The 18,840-nt window shown below is 37.3% G+C and overlaps 1 protein-coding gene across 3 annotated transcripts in view; it reads left to right on the top strand.

The window, feature by feature from the left end:
- Nucleotides 1-18,840, top strand: part of afap1 (actin filament associated protein 1) — a 108,880-nt gene that overhangs the window by 82,025 nt on the left and 8,015 nt on the right. For all 3 annotated transcript variants that reach the window (XM_088629283.1, XM_088629273.1, XM_088629291.1), the window contains exons 5-11: nt 148-359; nt 1,749-1,928; nt 8,234-8,323; nt 9,149-9,224; nt 13,558-13,707; nt 15,015-15,226; nt 15,875-16,020. In XM_088629283.1, the coding sequence (XP_088485409.1) occupies nt 148-359; nt 1,749-1,928; nt 8,234-8,323; nt 9,149-9,224; nt 13,558-13,707; nt 15,015-15,226; nt 15,875-16,020 (1,066 nt within the window). The remainder of the gene's footprint in view (nt 1-147; nt 360-1,748; nt 1,929-8,233; nt 8,324-9,148; nt 9,225-13,557; nt 13,708-15,014; nt 15,227-15,874; nt 16,021-18,840) is intronic.

The raw sequence follows: 18,840 nt of genomic DNA, 5'->3' as shown, positions 1-18,840 counted from the left end.
CTTTAAATAATGAAACTGAGCTTTCTTTCAAAACTAATTTACCATCCTTGGCTGTGTGAAAATACAAACAATATTTTATATAGGCAAACTGTTGTTCGTTTGTTAATGATTTGTTAATAGTCGTTGTGTTCTTCTTCCCTTTTCAAGATTATGACTCGGACGCTATGAGTAGCTCATACGAGTCGTATGATGAGGAAGAGGAGGATGGGAAGGGGCAGAAGATGAGGCACCAGTGGCCCTCAGAGGAGGCCTCCATGGACCTGGTCAAAGATGCTCGCATCTGTGCCTTCCTGTTGCGCAAGAAGCGCTTTGGACAGTGGACCAAGCTGCTCTGTCTCATCAAAGACAACAAGCTCCTGGTATGACGTTCTAACTGGCATAAAATGTAGGCTGCTGTGGGCTCACAGGCCTCCATGCGTTATATAGCATAACGTTACACCACTCAAATGCTCATGTATCTGCCAGGGGAACCTGTCTCTGCTCCTTCATGTCTACCCAATACTGCAGGGACTTTAAAATGAAGATGGAATGTCTGCTCCAGAGAGTTATTGTACATAGAGTATATAAAAATTCATTTAAGTGAACTAGACTCGTAAGCTAGGTAGTAAGCTAGCTGAGTTTCAGATGATACCCAAACAATCACAATAGAAGCAGCAAATGACATTCAGAAAGATTTGGATTAATTCAATTATCTAAATTACATGTCATCCGCTAGTTGTTTGCCCAGGCTTGAATTTATCTAAATCTTTCTGAATGTCATTTCCTGCTTCTATTTTGATTGCTTGGGTATCATCTGAAACTCACCTAATGTAGCTTACTACCTGAGCTAGAGCTTAGTTCACTTAAATCACCACTAAATTATATATACAGTACAAGAAACTTTGTTTATTATTCCACCCTTTTCTGAGTGTAATTATTGTCATATTTCCCGAGTGCAACCTGTAATGTTACTATGGACATATAACCATGTTTTGTTCTTGAACGCACAGCGTGAATCAATTTCCACTCACAGTGAGAAAACGACAGATGTGCCTGCCGTAGAAATTATTAGATATCGTCTTCAGGGACTCTTGCTTCTGCTTTTTGCAAGAACAAATGAGAGCAGGCTGTTCAAACTCCTCTTTATCTAAATCCCATCCCTTGATTTCTACACTTATAATTGGATTCCCTAATATTTTGTTTGCCATATTTATTGCTCCCCTACCTTGTCTGGAAGACATGACTCCTATCTAATAGGTAGCTGGTTGGGGTGGCGCAGTGGTTAGCATTGCTGCCTCGGAGTACTGGGGAACCGGGTTCAATTCTTTATCTGGGGTGCGTAGACTTTGTATGGTATCTCGTGCTCGTATGGGTTTGCTCCAGTTTACTCCTACAGTCCAAAGACATAGTATGGCTTCTGGGAAAATTGGCCCTGGTGTAAGTGTGTGCCCTACGATTGACTGTTATGCCATCCGGGTTGCATTTTGCCGTATGCTTGTTGCTTACTGGGATAGGCTTCGGCTCCCCTAAAGTGGTTAGAAAATGGATGCATTGCTGTAAGCTGCTGATAAGTACTCAATTTAAGCTCAGTGTTCCCCCATTTGAAATCTACACTTAAGTTTTTGCTACCTGCATATAATACTCTGAACATGTCTACATTACATGTCATCTGCTAGTTGTTTGCCCAGGCTTGAATTTATCTAAATCTTTCTGAACGTCATTTGCTCGTTCACTTAATTGAATTTATTTTTTATTATTATTGTTAACAGTGCTATAAATCTTCGAAAGACCAAACTCCGCAAATGGAGCTCGTTCTCACAGGGTGCAGCATCACTCACATCCCCAAAGATGGCAAAAAGAAGAAGCACGAGCTGAAAATCACCCACCAAGGAGCAGACGCACTGGTTCTGGCAGTACAGAGCAAGGAGCAGGCAGAGGAGTGGCTGAAGGTACAGTACAGTGACTTGACCTCATCGTTTTCAAGGTTTCGCCATGGAAATGGGAGGGCTACACTCAGTGTGACAGTTATTAGCCTGCCCTCTAACACTTAATTGAAAGACAGATTTAAACTGATATACAATCTTAAACTATTTCTTTAGGGCCATGGCTGTGTCAATACATAGAAGACATGTTACAAGTTTAGAATTTATTTCCATTTATACACTGGGTGGAATTCTGTGCAGCATATTACCTGCTGGTCCCTTTGTCCTTTTGCAAAGAAAACTGTAAAGTGTGCTCTTAATATTTTAAATCATGGTATATCACTTATATACAGTAGGTTACCAATGTCACAGAATTATTCTGAAAAAGTGTACTCTGGCGCACACTTGTCATGTGTTTTATCTAGAATTTACCTTAAGATTGATGTTGTCTTGCAACATTGGCACCATTTTGTTTTCCTTTTTTTCCCTTTCATGATAATGGACTTCAGGTTATTTAAATATATATACAGTGCCTTGCGAAAGTTTTCGGCCCCCTTGAACTTTTCAACCTTTTGCCACATTTCAGGCTTCAAACATAAAGATATAAATTTTTTATTTTATGTGAAGAATCACCAACAAGTGGGACACAATTGTGAAGTGGAACGAAATCTATTGGATTTTTGAAACTTTTTTAACTAATAAAAAAATGAAAAGTGGGGCGTGCAAAATTATTCGACCCCTTTACTTTCAGTGCAGCAAACTCACTCCAGAAGTTCAGCGAGGATCTCTGAATGATCCAATGTTGTCCTAAATGACTGATGGTGATAAATAGAATCCACCTGTGTGTAATCAAGTCTCTGTATAAATGCACCTGCTCTGTGATAGTCTCAAGGTTCTGTTGAAAGCGCAGAGAGCATCATGAAGACCAAGGAACACACCAGGCAGGTCCGTAATACTGTTGTGGAGAAGTTTAAAGCCGGATTTGGATACAAAAAGATTTCCCAAGCTTCAAACATCCCAAGGAGCACTGTGCAAGCGATCATCTTGAAATGGAAGGAGTATCAGACCACTGCAAATCTACCAAGACCTGGCCGTCCCTCTAAACTTTCAGCTCAGACAAGGAGAAGACTGATCAGAGATGCAGCCAAGAGGCCCATGATCACTCTGGATGAACTGCAGAGAACTACAGCTGAGGTGGGAGAGTCTGTCCATAGGACAACAATCAGTCTTACACTGCACAAATCTGGCCTTTATGGAAGAGTGGCAAGAAGAAAGCCATTTCTCAAAGATATCCATAAAAAGTCTCGTCTAAAGTTTGCCACAAGCCACCTGGGAGACACCCCAAACATGTGGAAGAAGGTGCTCTGGTCAGATGAAACCAAAATCGAGCTTTTTGGCCACAATGCAAAACGATATGTTTGGCGTAAAAGCAACACAGCTCATCACCCTCAACACACCATCCCCACTGTCAAACATGGTGGTGGCAGCATCATGGTTTGGGCCTGCTTTTCTTCAGCAGGGACAGGGAAGATGGTTAAAATTGAGGGGAAGATGGATGCAGCCAAATACAGGACCATTCTGGATGAAAACCTGTTGGAGTCTGCAAAAGACCTGAAACTGGGACGGAGATTTATCTTCCAACAAGACAATGATCCCAAACATACAGCAAAATCTACAAAGGAATGGTTCACAAATAAACGTATCCAGGTGTTTGAATGGCCAAGTCAAAGTCCAGACCTGAATCCAATCGAGAATCTGTGGAAAGAGCTGAAAACTGCTGTTCACAAACGCTCTCCATCCAACCTCACTGAGCTCAAGCTGTTTTGCAAGGAAGAATGGGCAAGAATTTCAGTCTCTCGATGTGCAAAACTGATAGAGACATACCCCAAGCGACTTGCAGCTGTAATCGCAGCAAAAGGTGGCTCTACAAAGTATTAACGCAAGGGGGCCGAATAATTTTGCACGCCCCACTTTTCATTTTTTTATTAGTTAAAAAAGTTTCAAAAATCCAATAGATTTCGTTCCACTTCACAATTGTGTCCCACTTGTTGGTGATTCTTCACATAAAATAAAAAATTTATATCTTTATGTTTGAAGCCTGAAATGTGGCAAAAGGTTGAAAAGTTCAAGGGGGCCGAATACTTTCGCAAGGCACTGTATATATTAGCCTTCAAAGGAGAGCAGTACCACTTTTGCTTAATGTTTTGAACAGGGTTTATGTATCACACAAATTTTATGTGATATTGTCAGATTTGTTCCTAGTTCATCATTGAATGTGAATCCTTGGAATCCAGTTTATAATGACCATAATACTTCAAATCTGGTAAATCAAAAGCCTTATTGTTAAATTTGTAAATAGTGCTAAGACCATGGTTCCATAAAGAATTGATTGTGAAAGAAAATGTTGGTGTAGACTTAGCTGACAATTTGTTTCCTGAGTTTTTTTTCCATGTAGTAACTAGATGTACTGTATGTTTAGTTAATTGATTTTTGCTTGGAAATGTGTGCAACTGTGCAGCAAGTACTCAAAGAGATACAGATTTAATTAATATATTACTCTACCAATGTCAAAACTAAACCAATGTCAATGTCAGTGTCAGAGTTTTTAAAAAGCACTGATTAAATAGCAGTGAAGACCAAGTAAGTGCTTTTTCTCTGTTTTTCATAAGCAGCAACACAATCAACCCCACCAGTTATCGGCAGATTTATTACATTCGGAATGAATTTGGATGTGCTTCACATTTGTTTCCTACATCTTAAACATACTGTAAAGCAAAAATATATTAATCCTGAGGGTGTTTGAAATCATCATTAAGCCAAAAGATTAGATGTGTTTGGATGTGTTGCTATAATATGTCTTGGAAAAAGTGTGTTCTTTCCATCTTAGGCTAAAAGCATATGAGTTTAATCGTGACCTTCATTATGTGTTATGCTTCTTGTTATTGAAAAAAGTAAGAAATTGTACATTTGGTGTGTGCAGAAAATGCTGTGAAATTAGAATATTTAGGTTGAAATAATTATATTTTAAAATACCTAAAACACTTATTCAACAAAGATGGGAGAGGGGTTCATTATACATTCTTCCAGTGTTTAATAAGCACCAGGTTTCCAAAAACAGATGTATAGTATAACCTTCAATGTAGCAAACCCAGACCTAAACCATCTACATTTACTGTACTTAACTGTATCTTTAAATTTCTTTCTTTGATATGTATTGCTAAATAAAAACATTAACTAAATAAAGCTTTTCCTATTTCAGGCTACCTGGGTATCTTCAAAATCAGACAACAGTTCTGATTTTTTTTATAAAAGAAAACAGAACCTGCAGTCAGATAGCCTAAAATGAATAGAGTTTCCCTTTCTTTTTAAATTTAACAACTTAATGTTATACTAATTAGTCCAAATTGGTTTAATGTGTCTTCAAGCATATATAATATGGATTAGGCCATGACTTGGCAGTATTTTTTAATTTCTCTGTTAAATGTTGTTTTAAAATATTTTTGCAGTGTGGCTCAACTAGCAGAGGTTCTCACCTAGATCATAGACTGATCTTTGCAGTTCAGGTACAACTAGCCTGGGCTTTGTCAAGAGATTGCTGTGATTGAGATTCTCTGCTAAGAGTAGTATGTGCTCCCAGTGTTGTCAATAATGGAATCACTCCTCGTGTTGAAGCTTTTTCTGTAGTAAAGGAGTATGGAAAACACTTGCTATGTTTGAAATGGCAAACTGCTTGATGGTGCATATGCAGAATTTGAAGGAAGCTTGTGATGCACTCATTCAAGGTATTGTAGCGAGGTGACATGATTAACAAATGGATTTTCCTGATTATAAGGAAATGTGTGATTCCACATTAGTGGAAGAATAGTGCAAAATGGCATAAATTGGCTGAAGCCTAAACTTTCTCCTAAAAGCTGCTTTTTTCATCATTGTCACTTTCTGGGCAGTTAAAGCCTAAAGGGTTCATCCAAACCTACAAAGTCATGCAGACCAACCGGAATAGATTTGGCTCAACCATTCATCTTTTGCTAGCTCATCCAAAAACAGATGCCAGTGAAGTCGGGCAACTTTTTGAACTGAACAACCTCAGTGAGCTGTTGTTGTTTTTTTATGGTTTGTGATTTAACTGACTCTTCTACCTCTTTCCTAGCTCTCCCTTTCATATCGCTCTTGTGGAGCAAAGCATGCTGCCCTTTCCTTGTTCCTCTTCTTTTATGAGCCTCGCTCAGAGTCTGGGGACCTGCCCTGAACTCAGCAGGCCTGGTGAGATACAGGCATTGTGATGGGACCTGTTTGCTGTTGCTGTTTTCTGTGTGGTGGCTGTGCTATACACATTGTGAGACTGTGACTGGTTTGATGTCACTCTTTGTTGCATGTTCACACTGTGTGTGACGACTGTAAATTGACAGTATCATTAGGATCTTTGTCAGAGTTTGCTGTTCGGTACAACGGGGAAAAAAAACAACCATTGTGCTGATGGTATAAGTTTGTCTTACAACCTTCTTTCACGTAACCATAGGCAGCTACATGCAATGATATGTGGCTACATGATGTATATTTAGTCAAGGTCTTGGGCAAAGTGTCACATAGTCCCCATGTGGAAGGTCTGGTAGAAAGAGATGCTTGTAGGTGGCTAATAGAAGAAAGAGAGGGTAGGAAAGTCCTTTTTCAGGCCATAGAAGAAAGAGAAGGCCAAAAGGTAAGTGAGGCTGCTGAGAGGTGCTTGAAACCCAGAGAGAATTTAGAGTCCATTTTTTACACAAGGTGCAGGGTCCAGTGAATGAAATCCAAAATGTAATCAAAAACAGAATCTGAATAAAAGGACTAACTCATCCAAATTCAAACACTAGAGCACACACAGAGGTTCAGCTGAACATGAGGTAAATTAAACCTAGGTGTTGCATTAGGCCTAGGTGTTGAACAGCTGAAGCTGTCATCTTTTATGTTTAAAAAGAGTTTGACAAAGTTAGACTGTAAGGAATATTTGTACTTTGCACGTGTTACATGTGTTTGTTTGCTTACATCCTTATTTCCTTACTCTTGCAAATATTCCCATCTCCGAGAAACTGTTTGCTTTGTAATAATAGGATAGACAAGACAACAAAACATAGCAAGGAGCAAAGCCTGTTTGTTTCTCTTTGTAAAGAAGGTGTTGTATAAACCTAATTTCATGTAATTACATGAAACATGCTAGAGCAAAACAAACAATAATTGTTTTGAGCTCTGAAAATGCAGAAATGTTTTTTAAGCCTTTAAAACAGACATGAAACTTAAGAATTGTAATTTTTCTAACTAAAACCATGAAAGGGTGCTGTTGGGAAATAGAATCATCTGAAAGCTGTTGAAAGGAAAGCTGAGCTGTATGCGTATGCATGACCCCAGAAGGTCATACTGCTCATGGTTTGGCATATGGCTTGTTTTTGCTGTTTCATAAAATGTCATATTAGTCCATGTTTCTAATAATTCTACATTCAGCCCTGGCATTTATTTATGTAAAGTACTGAAGCTTACTTTCTCACAGAAATATACTCCAAATTTTATCAGTATTTTCTTTGCTGTTAATTGCATTGTTATGGCACAAAGTAAAGGCTGTGATAAATAGCTTACGTGAGAACTGTTTAAAGGAGGAAGGTTGAAATGAGAGGAAATTGCTTTGAGAAAATAAATTGCATCTTAATTACACCAAGGAAAACCTAATCACAAAAAGCCTGTGCAATCTGCATTGCTATTTGTATTCAGGATCCCTTTCTCTTAAATTTGTTATGGTTTTCCGGAAAAGGGAAACATTTTTTTTTGCGAGGTTTTATAATTTTTCCTAAAACACATGACAGTGCCAACCATGCCAAGGAGCTTTAGCCTCTAATCTATCTGCAAGTTCCATTAAAGAAAGTCATTGGCAAAGCCAACTGAGTGTGGTGAGAGCAAATGCTGAAAACTTGACAGCCATTGTCTGTGGCTTGAGAAGACTGATGTGACACAGGGCAAAACTCTAGGAATGCGTGGAAGTCCCCAAATGACTTTAAATGTTATATGACTATGAGTTGTTGCATGTCTGAATCCTGGCCTCACTCCGTGTGGCTATGAAATTTTAGAATAATTTACAATTATCTCAGCATGCAACAACTCTGAACCTACTTTCGCTTCTTTTGTTGAGTTTTTCTCTCTTTCTGTACAGCATGTATTGTACATGTCATTGCATGTCTCTTGCTAAAACCTAATACGCATTAATCAAATTGAGCCCAGGGTAGGTCTAAAATCTACATTGCAGTATATGATTTCCCATGCTTTTGTTTTCTGAGCTTGAAGTCTTTGTTTTCATGTTTGTTCTTTTTAAGGTCATTAAGGATGTTTGTTACAACAGCAATGGAGTGATCGACTCAGATGGAGCCTCCAGTTCTCCAGTGCACAAAGCTGAACTGGAAAAGGTGAAAACCGGGAAGGGCTGATGTTCCATAAAACGCTTTAGAGTAGAGGAGTTTATTGGAATGTACATTGAAAATTTGAATTTTTATTCATACCGATCTCTCAGAATGTACAGGGTACAGCAGACGATACAGTAAGACAGACAACGCCACACAATGAAGACAGTATATTATAAACATAATAAGTAATAATCAGAACAATATATATGGTAGTGGTAGTTAAAAAAAACATGGTAGTCCATGCAAAAAGTGCAAAGTGCAGATGTGAATTTGAGTCTGAGAATTGCATTTAGCTGTTAAGGATGTGTATTGCAGTAGGGTAGAAGCTTTTCTTAAGCCTAGTGGTCCGTGCTTTAATAGTGCGATACCGCTTGCCACAGTGTAGGTGTGAGAGCTTTTGATTAATTAAGGTTCTTTAAAAGAACCTTTTTGTACATCTTAGTATGAGTACAGAAGCTTGACGATGAAACTGGAATAAAAAAGTTATGTGGGAAATGCTTGTGATATGATTAAATGTCTGCAAAATGCATCCTCAGAAATGGGAAAGAGGAAAAATTTAAATACGTAGCCTCAAAATGGAGATATCCTGAGCATATTCCCACCATTATTAAGTTAAAAATGGATTTTACGTGAAAAACGTATGACTAAGGTTCACAAATAACACCCTGCATGTAACATTTGAAATTTTCATCTTTTACTATTTTGAAGCTGGCAAAGAAAACAGCCTAATTATATGTATACTATGTTTTTGACAGATGGTATGGATTCTTTTCAGGGTGATGTTTAAGCACTTTCTCATCTGCCCATAAACATTCTTTACCATTGCAGAAATCATCTTGTGACAGGCCAAGTTCTGATGGGGAGTGGAACGTTGAAAATGGCATTGCTGATGGTAAAGAGCAAGGTAACCTGTGTAACAGATTCAATTCTTTAGCTAAGTGTCTATGCCTGAGAACCATAATAATAATTGCACTAACCGTAAGAACAGCTGACTCTTCATTATACATTTTAAATGAAACATTAAATCGTTTGGCACTCATGGATGAATGTTCTGTTAAGCAGCATTTGTGGCTGAATGTGCCACAGATATACAAAACAAAGAATATCTGTAAGTTAAAGAAAGGATGCCTCTCAAAAACCATATAAACCAACCAATACCAAACTTTCCATGAGAGAATTCAGAGCTATGTGTAAGCACTGGTAAGACATTTGAAAAAAACAAACCATTGTTTTGCTCTTCTTCTAGTAACCAATGTCACAGATGACTTCATTACAATTTCTGAATAAGTGTAATTAGTCCGTGCTCTGTGTAGAAGGATAAAAAACACTGTAAATGTTCTTAGTGTAATCTATAAATGTATTCATACTGCCACAACCCTTTGCTCCTTTGCTTAAAGAACTGATTGAAATGCACTTCCATTTTACTTTCAATTGGATGATGTAAAGACAAAAGGTTTAAAAGTTCTATTAATAACTAATTAACAATTATTTGAAGTATAATGAATCATCCATGGATATTCAGTGAAGTTTATGTAGTACCGTATCTGTAGATGCTTCATTCATTTTGATAGAAACCCAGTTGATAGTTAATTCATTTATTAATTGAATATGTAAGGTAAAACCATATGTATTAAATTTAATCCGAGACATTACAGAGAATATGCTGAACATAACTACTAAATAATGTACAATATATGTACGCTGTTGTAATAATTTGGCTATTCACGTAAATGGACATATTTTATGACAGTAAACACATTTCAGCTGTGATCGTCTTAGATCACATCTGTCGTGAATGAGCAGACAGCAAATGTGCAGAAATATCCTGCAAGAGTTCACTACGTATTTGAGTTCATGCCATATGCCCATGACTGACAGACTGACAGAGATCCTGGCTCTTGTGCCACAGTGGCCATTAATTATTGCAAGGTTCACTCAGGGACATATTAGCCTGTGGGAGGATGAAATTCAACAGTGACACCACAAGAACATACCTTTGCTCACTGCATCTGTTCTTGCGATAGAGCTCTGGCTAACATAATGGATGTGGAACACAGTATGAGATACTGTAGTCTAGTCAGGGGACATGTCTGATTAAACCCTCTAATGGTGGCCTGTATCATAGGCTATATTCTTTTCTGGTGACTTGTTTTGGTAGTTTGTCTAGAAGTAATTCAGGTGTAGAAGTAACACGTACTGTAACTGTTGTGATCTAACTGCAGAGCTTTGAGACGATGACTAAATGAAGAAGCAGGAGTATTGTGGTACAACATGCTTTTTAATGAAAAAAAGCTTATGTTTATGTCTAAGGTTTTCTGCAGAGAACATTGACAGTTTAAGTCATGCATGTCCTAATCAGTCAACTTTCTTTAGTCATCTTGTGATCTGGTTCTATTTAACAACCATGTCTGGATTAATTTTATGGAATCAGAAGTATCATTTAAATATAACATATCCTTGAGTGCTGTGCTCAGAGGTCAGCCAGTTTGTATTTTAAACTAATAGAACATGCTCTGACTACAAATTATCTGCATTAAACAAAGCACCATTCTCAATAGGGCATTTCAAGTTTGGTGTGAGAGACATCTATTTTACCATGATTGTAGGATTTGAACTAAATCATGCCTGGTTATTTGACAATGAAGCTTCACCAATGGAAAAGAGCAGAAAATAAACAGTGAAACTGTGTTTGGTTTTAATCTAAACTTCATGATTACATTATGAGCTTTGAATGTTCTTTAACCACCCAAAACTGCAGTCTTCGAAAGAGAGTAGGAGTTTGTGGCTGTTGTGTTCCCCCTTAGAATCAAAGTGTTTTGGATTGACTATTATTAAAATTTACTTTTAAGAAATCTACATCAAAATTAACTATTTATGAAAATAAATATATAAGTTCCTTTGATTACATTTTCAGGGTGATAATACAATGTGCATTGCTTTTATCCTATGGTAGTATTACAGAAGAACAAATCATTTCTTGTAATATCCCTCTGTTTTTGTTCCTGTCTGAGTAAAACTCTTCTGTAATTTATATAATGTTTATAGAGACCCAGACCTTTTATTTTGAATACATTTTATTAGAATAATAATATTAGTATCAAAATAAAACATCTGGATAAGTGAAGACTTGTGTTTGTATTCATAAGGTGCATTGTTACACTTAGTAAAAAGACAAGGGTTTTGAATGAATCAAATTATAGTTAAGGTTGCATTTGAATTACTGCTCTTTTCTGGTTATTGACTGTCACTTGTGTTTGGGGTGATCTACTAAACATTTTGTGCTGTTGCCCCCTAGAGGGGATCTTTGGAATGACTCTTTAGTGGTGGCCACTGGTAAAACTTTGAACAGGAGACTCTCAGACAAGTCACAATATGAATGGCATCAGTCACTTCTTCTCTCTCTTTGGCAGTGAACAGTAAAAATGACAATTACCTGCGGTATCCTTTCCTAATAACAGTAAAAATTATAAGTACTGGTTTTTGGTGTAGCACACAATATGTTTGTACAGGAATATTTCTAAAGTAAAAAAAATGTTTTTCTATTTATTATAGTATCTTGGAATTCTACAGATTTTAAGTAATCAAATTAGTTTAACCATTTTTATCTCTCCTCCACTGGCAGTTCTGCGGGACTCAAAACTGAAGTTTCTGTTTTGGATTTTTTTTCTCCGTACCAGTGAATAGTTCTAATAATAAAACCTTGGAAAATGCTGTGATATTATGGTGGAGTCTTTAGTAACCAGGGGAATCTCTAAAGGTGTGGGATTATTATGTAAAACAAAATGATCTTCTTAAATCTATGAATTAGTCATCCTTCATTATTTCGGATAACTGAAGCCAACTTAAGTAATACTTTAATGGCACGTTTGTTGTTTCAAAAGTTTAAATGCGTACAATTTAATGTCAGGTATTTCATGAAACTAGGTAGAAATGTATTATCAGTCACACTAGTCTGAGTACTTTATCTGGCCTGTAACTCAACATATCAGCTCTGTGTAATTAAAATTAATTTAGTATTCAAGATGTCTCACTTAGCAACCAAACCACAGTTAAAGGCAAACTGCCAAGAATGGTTTCCACATACTTATGTACAGTACTTCTGTTTTTCTTCTGACCTGTTGTACTTAATCTGGAACGAATGTATTCAATCTTCATTAAAATGTATACTCATGTATGTAATTTATTTATTTGATTAAATGTATTTTAAATACATAGTTTTGAACACTTATAGTTTTGAATTACTGAAAATAATATGATAAAGGTAAATTGAGTAAAAATAATATTTTAACATTTAAAATGTGAAATTAGTTTGTGAAACAACATTATTTCAGAACAAAGGAAGGGAATTACATTAAAATTAAAAATTGGTATAGGCCAAGAGTTGGAAAAAACTGTTAAAATATGTTAACAGTCTATCTTGTCTTTCTCCTGATTTGTTCCAAATTTTCCCAACGAGAGTATCATTGTGAAACACTTTTTGATTTTCTTGGGTTCTGTAATGATCTAGTCCAAAGACAGAACAAGGTCATCCAGTTCCTCACTCTTGCCTTTACTGGTTAGAGCTCATCTTCTGCATTAAACAACTCCCACTGCAGACCATTAAATAAAAATGATAAAAGATGAATTTACGTTTTGCCATTTGAATACAGCAAAACATATCTGTGGAAAAATGTAGCCATTATTCCTTACTTGTCTCTCTAGACAATACTGCATATTGTAAGCAGCTCCTTTCAAATTATTTTGAGTTTCATTTTTAAAAGAGGAAAGTTATAGCTTCCTGTTCAACAGTAATGTTTTTATAAGGCCTCTGATGGTTAAGTATTGTATTTTAAAGTAAAAGTGGAGCAAAAGGGAGTCTCTCTTAGTTGCAGAAATGAATTAAAAGGGAAAATAAATAACCATAACAGATTCATACTATGCTGCAGTTGCCTGAGGTGAAGTCAAAATACTTAAGCCTCTTTTGTTCCTAGACCTCTTTTGTTTTTTTATATTTTTGTCATATATACTTTATATATTATATTTAAGGAAGATTACTGTGATGGTTTCAAGGCCTTTTTTATTGTGTAAAAATATTTAAGTTTCAGATAAACCACAACTAATCTTCCAAATCCTTCTTTGCATGGAAAAAAAACCTCAACCAAGGTTTTGTTCCCCCCCCCCCCTATTAGATTCTAATCAAAGTGAATATTTACTCTGGATTTATGTGTCAGTTTTTCTGTTGTTGCTGTTTGTCCCAGGTAAAGGGAAGAAGAACTCCAAGGCAGATCAAAAGGGTCCAGTGAGTAAAGTCACTGGCAAGAAGATCACCAAAATAATGGGCCTTGGGAAGAAGAAGCCATCTACGGATGAGCAGACCTCTTCCGCAGAGGAGGACGTACCCACCTGTGGTATGTAGGCAAATAGCAGTTGCTGTCTGTAGCAAAGAAACATGACAATACACTGGCCTGACAAGGGTGGATATACAAGACTTTCCTTATATTCAATAGACTAGACATTGAAACAGTAAACTGAGTATACTGTATATAGATTGGTTTCTATTATTTCACTTGTGTGAGTCAAAGGGGGTCTAAAAGAATTTAATACCCAAAAGCTCATGAAGGATGCCATAATATTCATAAGTGTAAAATAGCGATTTACAAGTATGATGGTTCATATTCATTCTATTAAATGTGACGCTCCGGGCCAGTGGCGGCTCATAGCCTGCGGTTAGAGACCAGGAGCATTCAAACGAGAAATATCAGTTGTCCTGTGGCTCAAGGATGCAGTCGGGTTGCCTTTTGATCTGTCCCGCTTCGCCACTAATCAGGTGCACAGTTATTCCTTTAAACTCACCTCTTAATTATTACTGAAAGGGTGCTCTGTCATTGATCTCTTACTGCGAATACTCAGACCGCACTCCCCTCTGGACGTGCTAACGCATCCTTTTTGGATAGCTGATCCAGTGTCATCTAACCCAGCTGGCAGCTTAACCCTGAAGTGTTCCCTGGGCACCGGGTCTCCACTGCAGCTTCTCCAGCTTTTCTGATGTACTATAAACCGGCAGCCAACTACCTCCCCAGCCCACTGCAACAACGGCAGCCTCTCTCGTGGGCTACAGCCAGTCTCCAGACCAGCCTGCTGCAGTTTCTTCAGCTTCACCAGCAATTTCTATAGCCTCGCCAGTCTACTGTTAGTTGGCAGCCTGTCTCTGCTATGACTTCTATAGCAAATATAGTTTGCTACAAGTTGGCAACCATTCACCGCCCCAGCCCACTGCGACAACGACAGCCTCTCTGGTCGGCTACATATCTGCAGCCAGCCTGCTGCAGTCTCTTCAGCTTCACCAGCAACTTCTACAGCCTTGCCAGTCTGCTACAAGTTGGCAGCCATCCACTGCACCAGCCCACTGTCAGGACCACAGCCATTTCTCTCTGCTCCGCTGCAATCCCTACAACTTCACCAGCCTGCTGTAAGTTGCCAGCCTATCTCTGCTGCAACTTCAAGTACCACTCATTCCTGCACCCTCAGCTGTCTCCAGAGAGCTTCGACTCCTCCACCTTCAGACATCATTGGAAGCTTCAGGACTCTCCAATCCCTAGCACTTGGGTTCCAATCTGATCACCCCCGCAGCTATGTCTTGAGCTATAATGATAAAGTCAGCAAATTTGTGTCATGTCATGTAAAGAATTTAAGAAATGTTTGGCTGTTATGACAGGTTACCTGAACGTGCTGTCCAATAACCGCTGGAGGGAGCGCTGGTGCCGGCTCAGAGACAACCAGTTGATTCTCCACAAGGACCGGAGTGACCTGAAGACGCACATGGCCTCCATCCCACTCAGAGGTTGTGAGGTCATCCCTGGCCTGGATTCCAAACACCCGCTGGCTTTCCGGCTGCTGCGTAATGGACAAGAAGTGGCAGTGCTGGAGGTAAAAGAGCTGTTTGTTTGGAATTGCTAACCATTGCTGCAAGAAAGTCTCAGTGAATCATCTCCTGCCATAACTGCCAGTTCCTCAGGAGATTGTACTGCTGCCTGGATTTTCATACATTCCCATTTCTGTAAGACTGTACAAGCTCTTTTGCTGAGTGGCCTCGTTTTTCTCCCTAGGGTTAGTCAAGAGCAGTTTTCCAATCTTAGAAAGTGAGTGTTAAAATAATTACCAGTGATAATTATGATGAATAGCATGGTGTAGTAGGGATCATTGGGTAAAGCCATTTTTGTAACTCAAGTCTGGCTGAACAGCAAATTGTAATCTTTGTGCAGTACTCATGCAGAAAACACAGTATTATGACAGAATATGCATTTCACGCACTACGTTATTTTCCATTCTTGTTTTCTGAAGTACGCTGCAATGAAGAAGATTCCCCCAAGCATGCTTGATAATGATATAGTCTTTTGGGGAATGAAATGCACTTCCACGCTCTGAAAACCAAAGTCTGTGCTGTTTTCATTTTAGGAGAGTACACATGTGCTTTGAGGTTTTCATTGTAATTAAAATTAATTGGAGCTCTGTACAGTATGAGCATCACGCCCAGTCAGGAAAGGGCTTTGAGTGTCTCTCTGTCTCTTCCCACAGGCTTTGTCTTCAGAAGGAATGGGCAGGTGGCTTGGAGTTCTGTTGGCAGAAACAGGCTCGACAACAGACCCTGCTGCACTGCACTATGATTACATTGATGTGGAAACCACTGCAAATGTCATACAGCTGGCAAAGCAATCATTCTGGTAAGGTATTTTGGAAGAACTGTCTTGGAAAATGCTGAGATGATACGTCTGTTTTCTGTGGCTGGAAAGGATGACACCTTCCAGTCAACTGGAAAATGGAGCTTTAATCTTGCTTCTTTGCTGCAATAAAAAAAATCAGATTAATTTACCAGTTAGCTGAAATGTCTGAATAGATGCAAAATCCCATTATTTTCACCCTGGAGCACATCTTGTTTTTTTATTATTATTATTTTTAGTATTGGAGATTGTCCACACCTGTTGAGAAGAACACATTTTTGTCCCACTGATATGCTGTAGTTTTAAGTAAAAAAAAAACAGCACAGTTGTTCCAGTTCCCTTTCTGCCAACAGAAGCTTTAGTGCTGTTTGAAAGGAGACACTAGAAAATCAGCAGAGAAAACTGATTTAGAAATACTTTTGTGCAAATCCCATGATAAGTTAAAAAGAGCACTGTTGAAAATCTTTTTGTTCTGCTTCCCTTTGCAAACTGAACATTGTAATGTGTTAACACTTTCTGTGCTAATAATCCTACAGTATGAACCACATTAAAAACTAAAATATTAATAGTTAAGTTTTTCCTGGAAAACTATGTGTGGGCCCAGCGAACAAATGGGAAGATAACAAGAAACAAATGCCTTACTGTAAGCCAGAAGACCACATTGAACAGGAATGTAGTCTTGTGAAGCAAAGAATCAATCAAAAAAGAGCCCATATTTCATATTGTAGAGACCACTTGAAAGGCTGTGTAATGCCTTGTAATAGAACTATATCTGTGCTGGTTTGTTAATTCATGACAGATGACTAACGTATTGGGTTCCATCATGTTCTTAAATTAATGTGTATCTGAAATCCATCATTGGGCAGTGAAATTAGGAAGCTGGGTATGCTGTAATAGCTGTTCAGGCAAATGATTCTTTGCTTTTATCTATATATATTTGGTGCTACTTGTCCACATTATTGCAGAGCAGTTTAATGAAATGTAAGACGTGAAAGTTATCAAATTATTTATTACTGATAACCTCTGTGTACTGTCTAGCTGTACTGGCAATCCAAACATGGAATATATCAGAACAACTGATCATAACATCCAAACATTTGTCAATATTCATTAATGTTAATGTTTATAACAATATTGTTTTAAAGTTTTAGACCCTTTTGACCTTTTGTTTTAATAAAAATTAAAAGTAAGTTGAAAGTACTAAAGCAACAGCAAGATGCAGAACCAGCAGATTAATATGTTACAGTGTATTCTATTTAGGGTATGACTGCCTTCTAAGTGTGGTTTATTATGGCATTATAGGAAAAAGTCTTCTAAGATCATTTTTAAGATTTGTAGAAGCTGACATCTGGTGTGGTTTACTTATGCCCTTGAAAAGTTCTTTGGACGTGTTCTTTTTTTCTAAAATGGATATGAAAAAGACTTTTCTCACAGAACATTTTTTTTAAATGGACACATTTATGTTAAAATCAGTTTCAATGCATCTTAAGTTGAATTTGATATTATAATTTGAAGTTCAAAGTAGAACTGATCTGTTTCCATGCATTAAATGATCAAACGTCTTTTAAAAAAAGCAATTTGTATCAAATGTTATCAAATGAATTAAAATGGTCAATGATCTGTCTTATTCACTTCATCATCAGTTCAGACACTGTGCTTACTTTTGTGAGAGAGTTTAACCCATTATTAGCTGTAGAAACATATGAATGATCACAAACAAAAGGAGACGGTTTGGATAATGTTCGGACATAACAGTTCAGTGTTTCATCAATTTTTCAAAGAATCACACTGAGTAAACTTAATTATTTCAGATCGCCACCACTCTCTGGTAAAACAAAATATATTTTGTTTTCTGTTGTTACTATTCCTAAACTTAATTTCCACTTGTGTTTCTGTGTCCTTATGAATTTTGTGATCCAGAATCTGTATTCTGTTTTACGTTGTATAACTAGTATTTTAGAGAAAGACACACTTTAAACAAAGAACCCTGTTCTGCACCCATGAAAGTCAAGAGTTAACATTTAATTTGGAAAGAGTTAATTAAGTTCCTGATGTTGCTTTAATTAACTAGGTCAGAGTTAGTGTTAAGGTTAGCTTTTATTGGTTTCTTTCTGATTCAGGAAATGTGTTTTGAAATACATCAGTATTTCAAAAAATAATTCTGTTACATATTACAGAAGATGTTTTTGTGTTTAATTACAATAACAAGATCTTAAAATTAAGAATCCTCTAATTTTCTTTAAAAATCAATTTTCTTTATATACTCTACAATTTTTAGCTTAATCACTTTGGCGTAGGTTGGACAGATTCTACTTATAATGTCTTTAAATGTTTGCAAGCTGAAATAGCAAAATGAGAACTTTGTTGGGGGGGGTTATTTTACAAAGGACTGAGGAGCTTTCTACTGCGTAGTTCCATGATGTGAGCCAGTGGAAGCTCGGAGCAGACAAGTTCAAATCCTTATTGCAGAGTGCCTGTAGCAGAGCTGTCACCCCTACAGTGCATGTTATGTTCTTCTCTTTTTGAGAAATATAAAGCTAATGCAAAAACATTCTATAATTTGTTTCGTCAGCATAATCTACCTAATTTCAAATTTGTACTTAATCTTCCACTGAATACAGTATGTAACTGCTTTACCAAACAAGTAAAAAAAAAAAATTTAAATACCCACAATTAAAATCTAAATGTTCCCATCCATGCAGACTAGTAACTGTGGTAATGGAAGGGATTTGTGATGTCTTACTGAAGTTCTGATGATGTGCCAAATTGTTTTCACATGTCTTAGTTTATTTTAACACCTATTCCCATGGAGGAATATTGAAT

The sequence above is a fragment of the Lepisosteus platostomus genome, chromosome 1 (assembly GCF_059453375.1).
Source record: "Lepisosteus platostomus isolate fLepPlt1 chromosome 1, fLepPlt1.hap1, whole genome shotgun sequence".
Taxonomy (NCBI): domain Eukaryota; kingdom Metazoa; phylum Chordata; class Actinopteri; order Semionotiformes; family Lepisosteidae; genus Lepisosteus; species Lepisosteus platostomus.
Note: the sequence above shows the minus strand (reverse complement) of the source record. Positions and strands in the feature narration are given on the sequence as shown.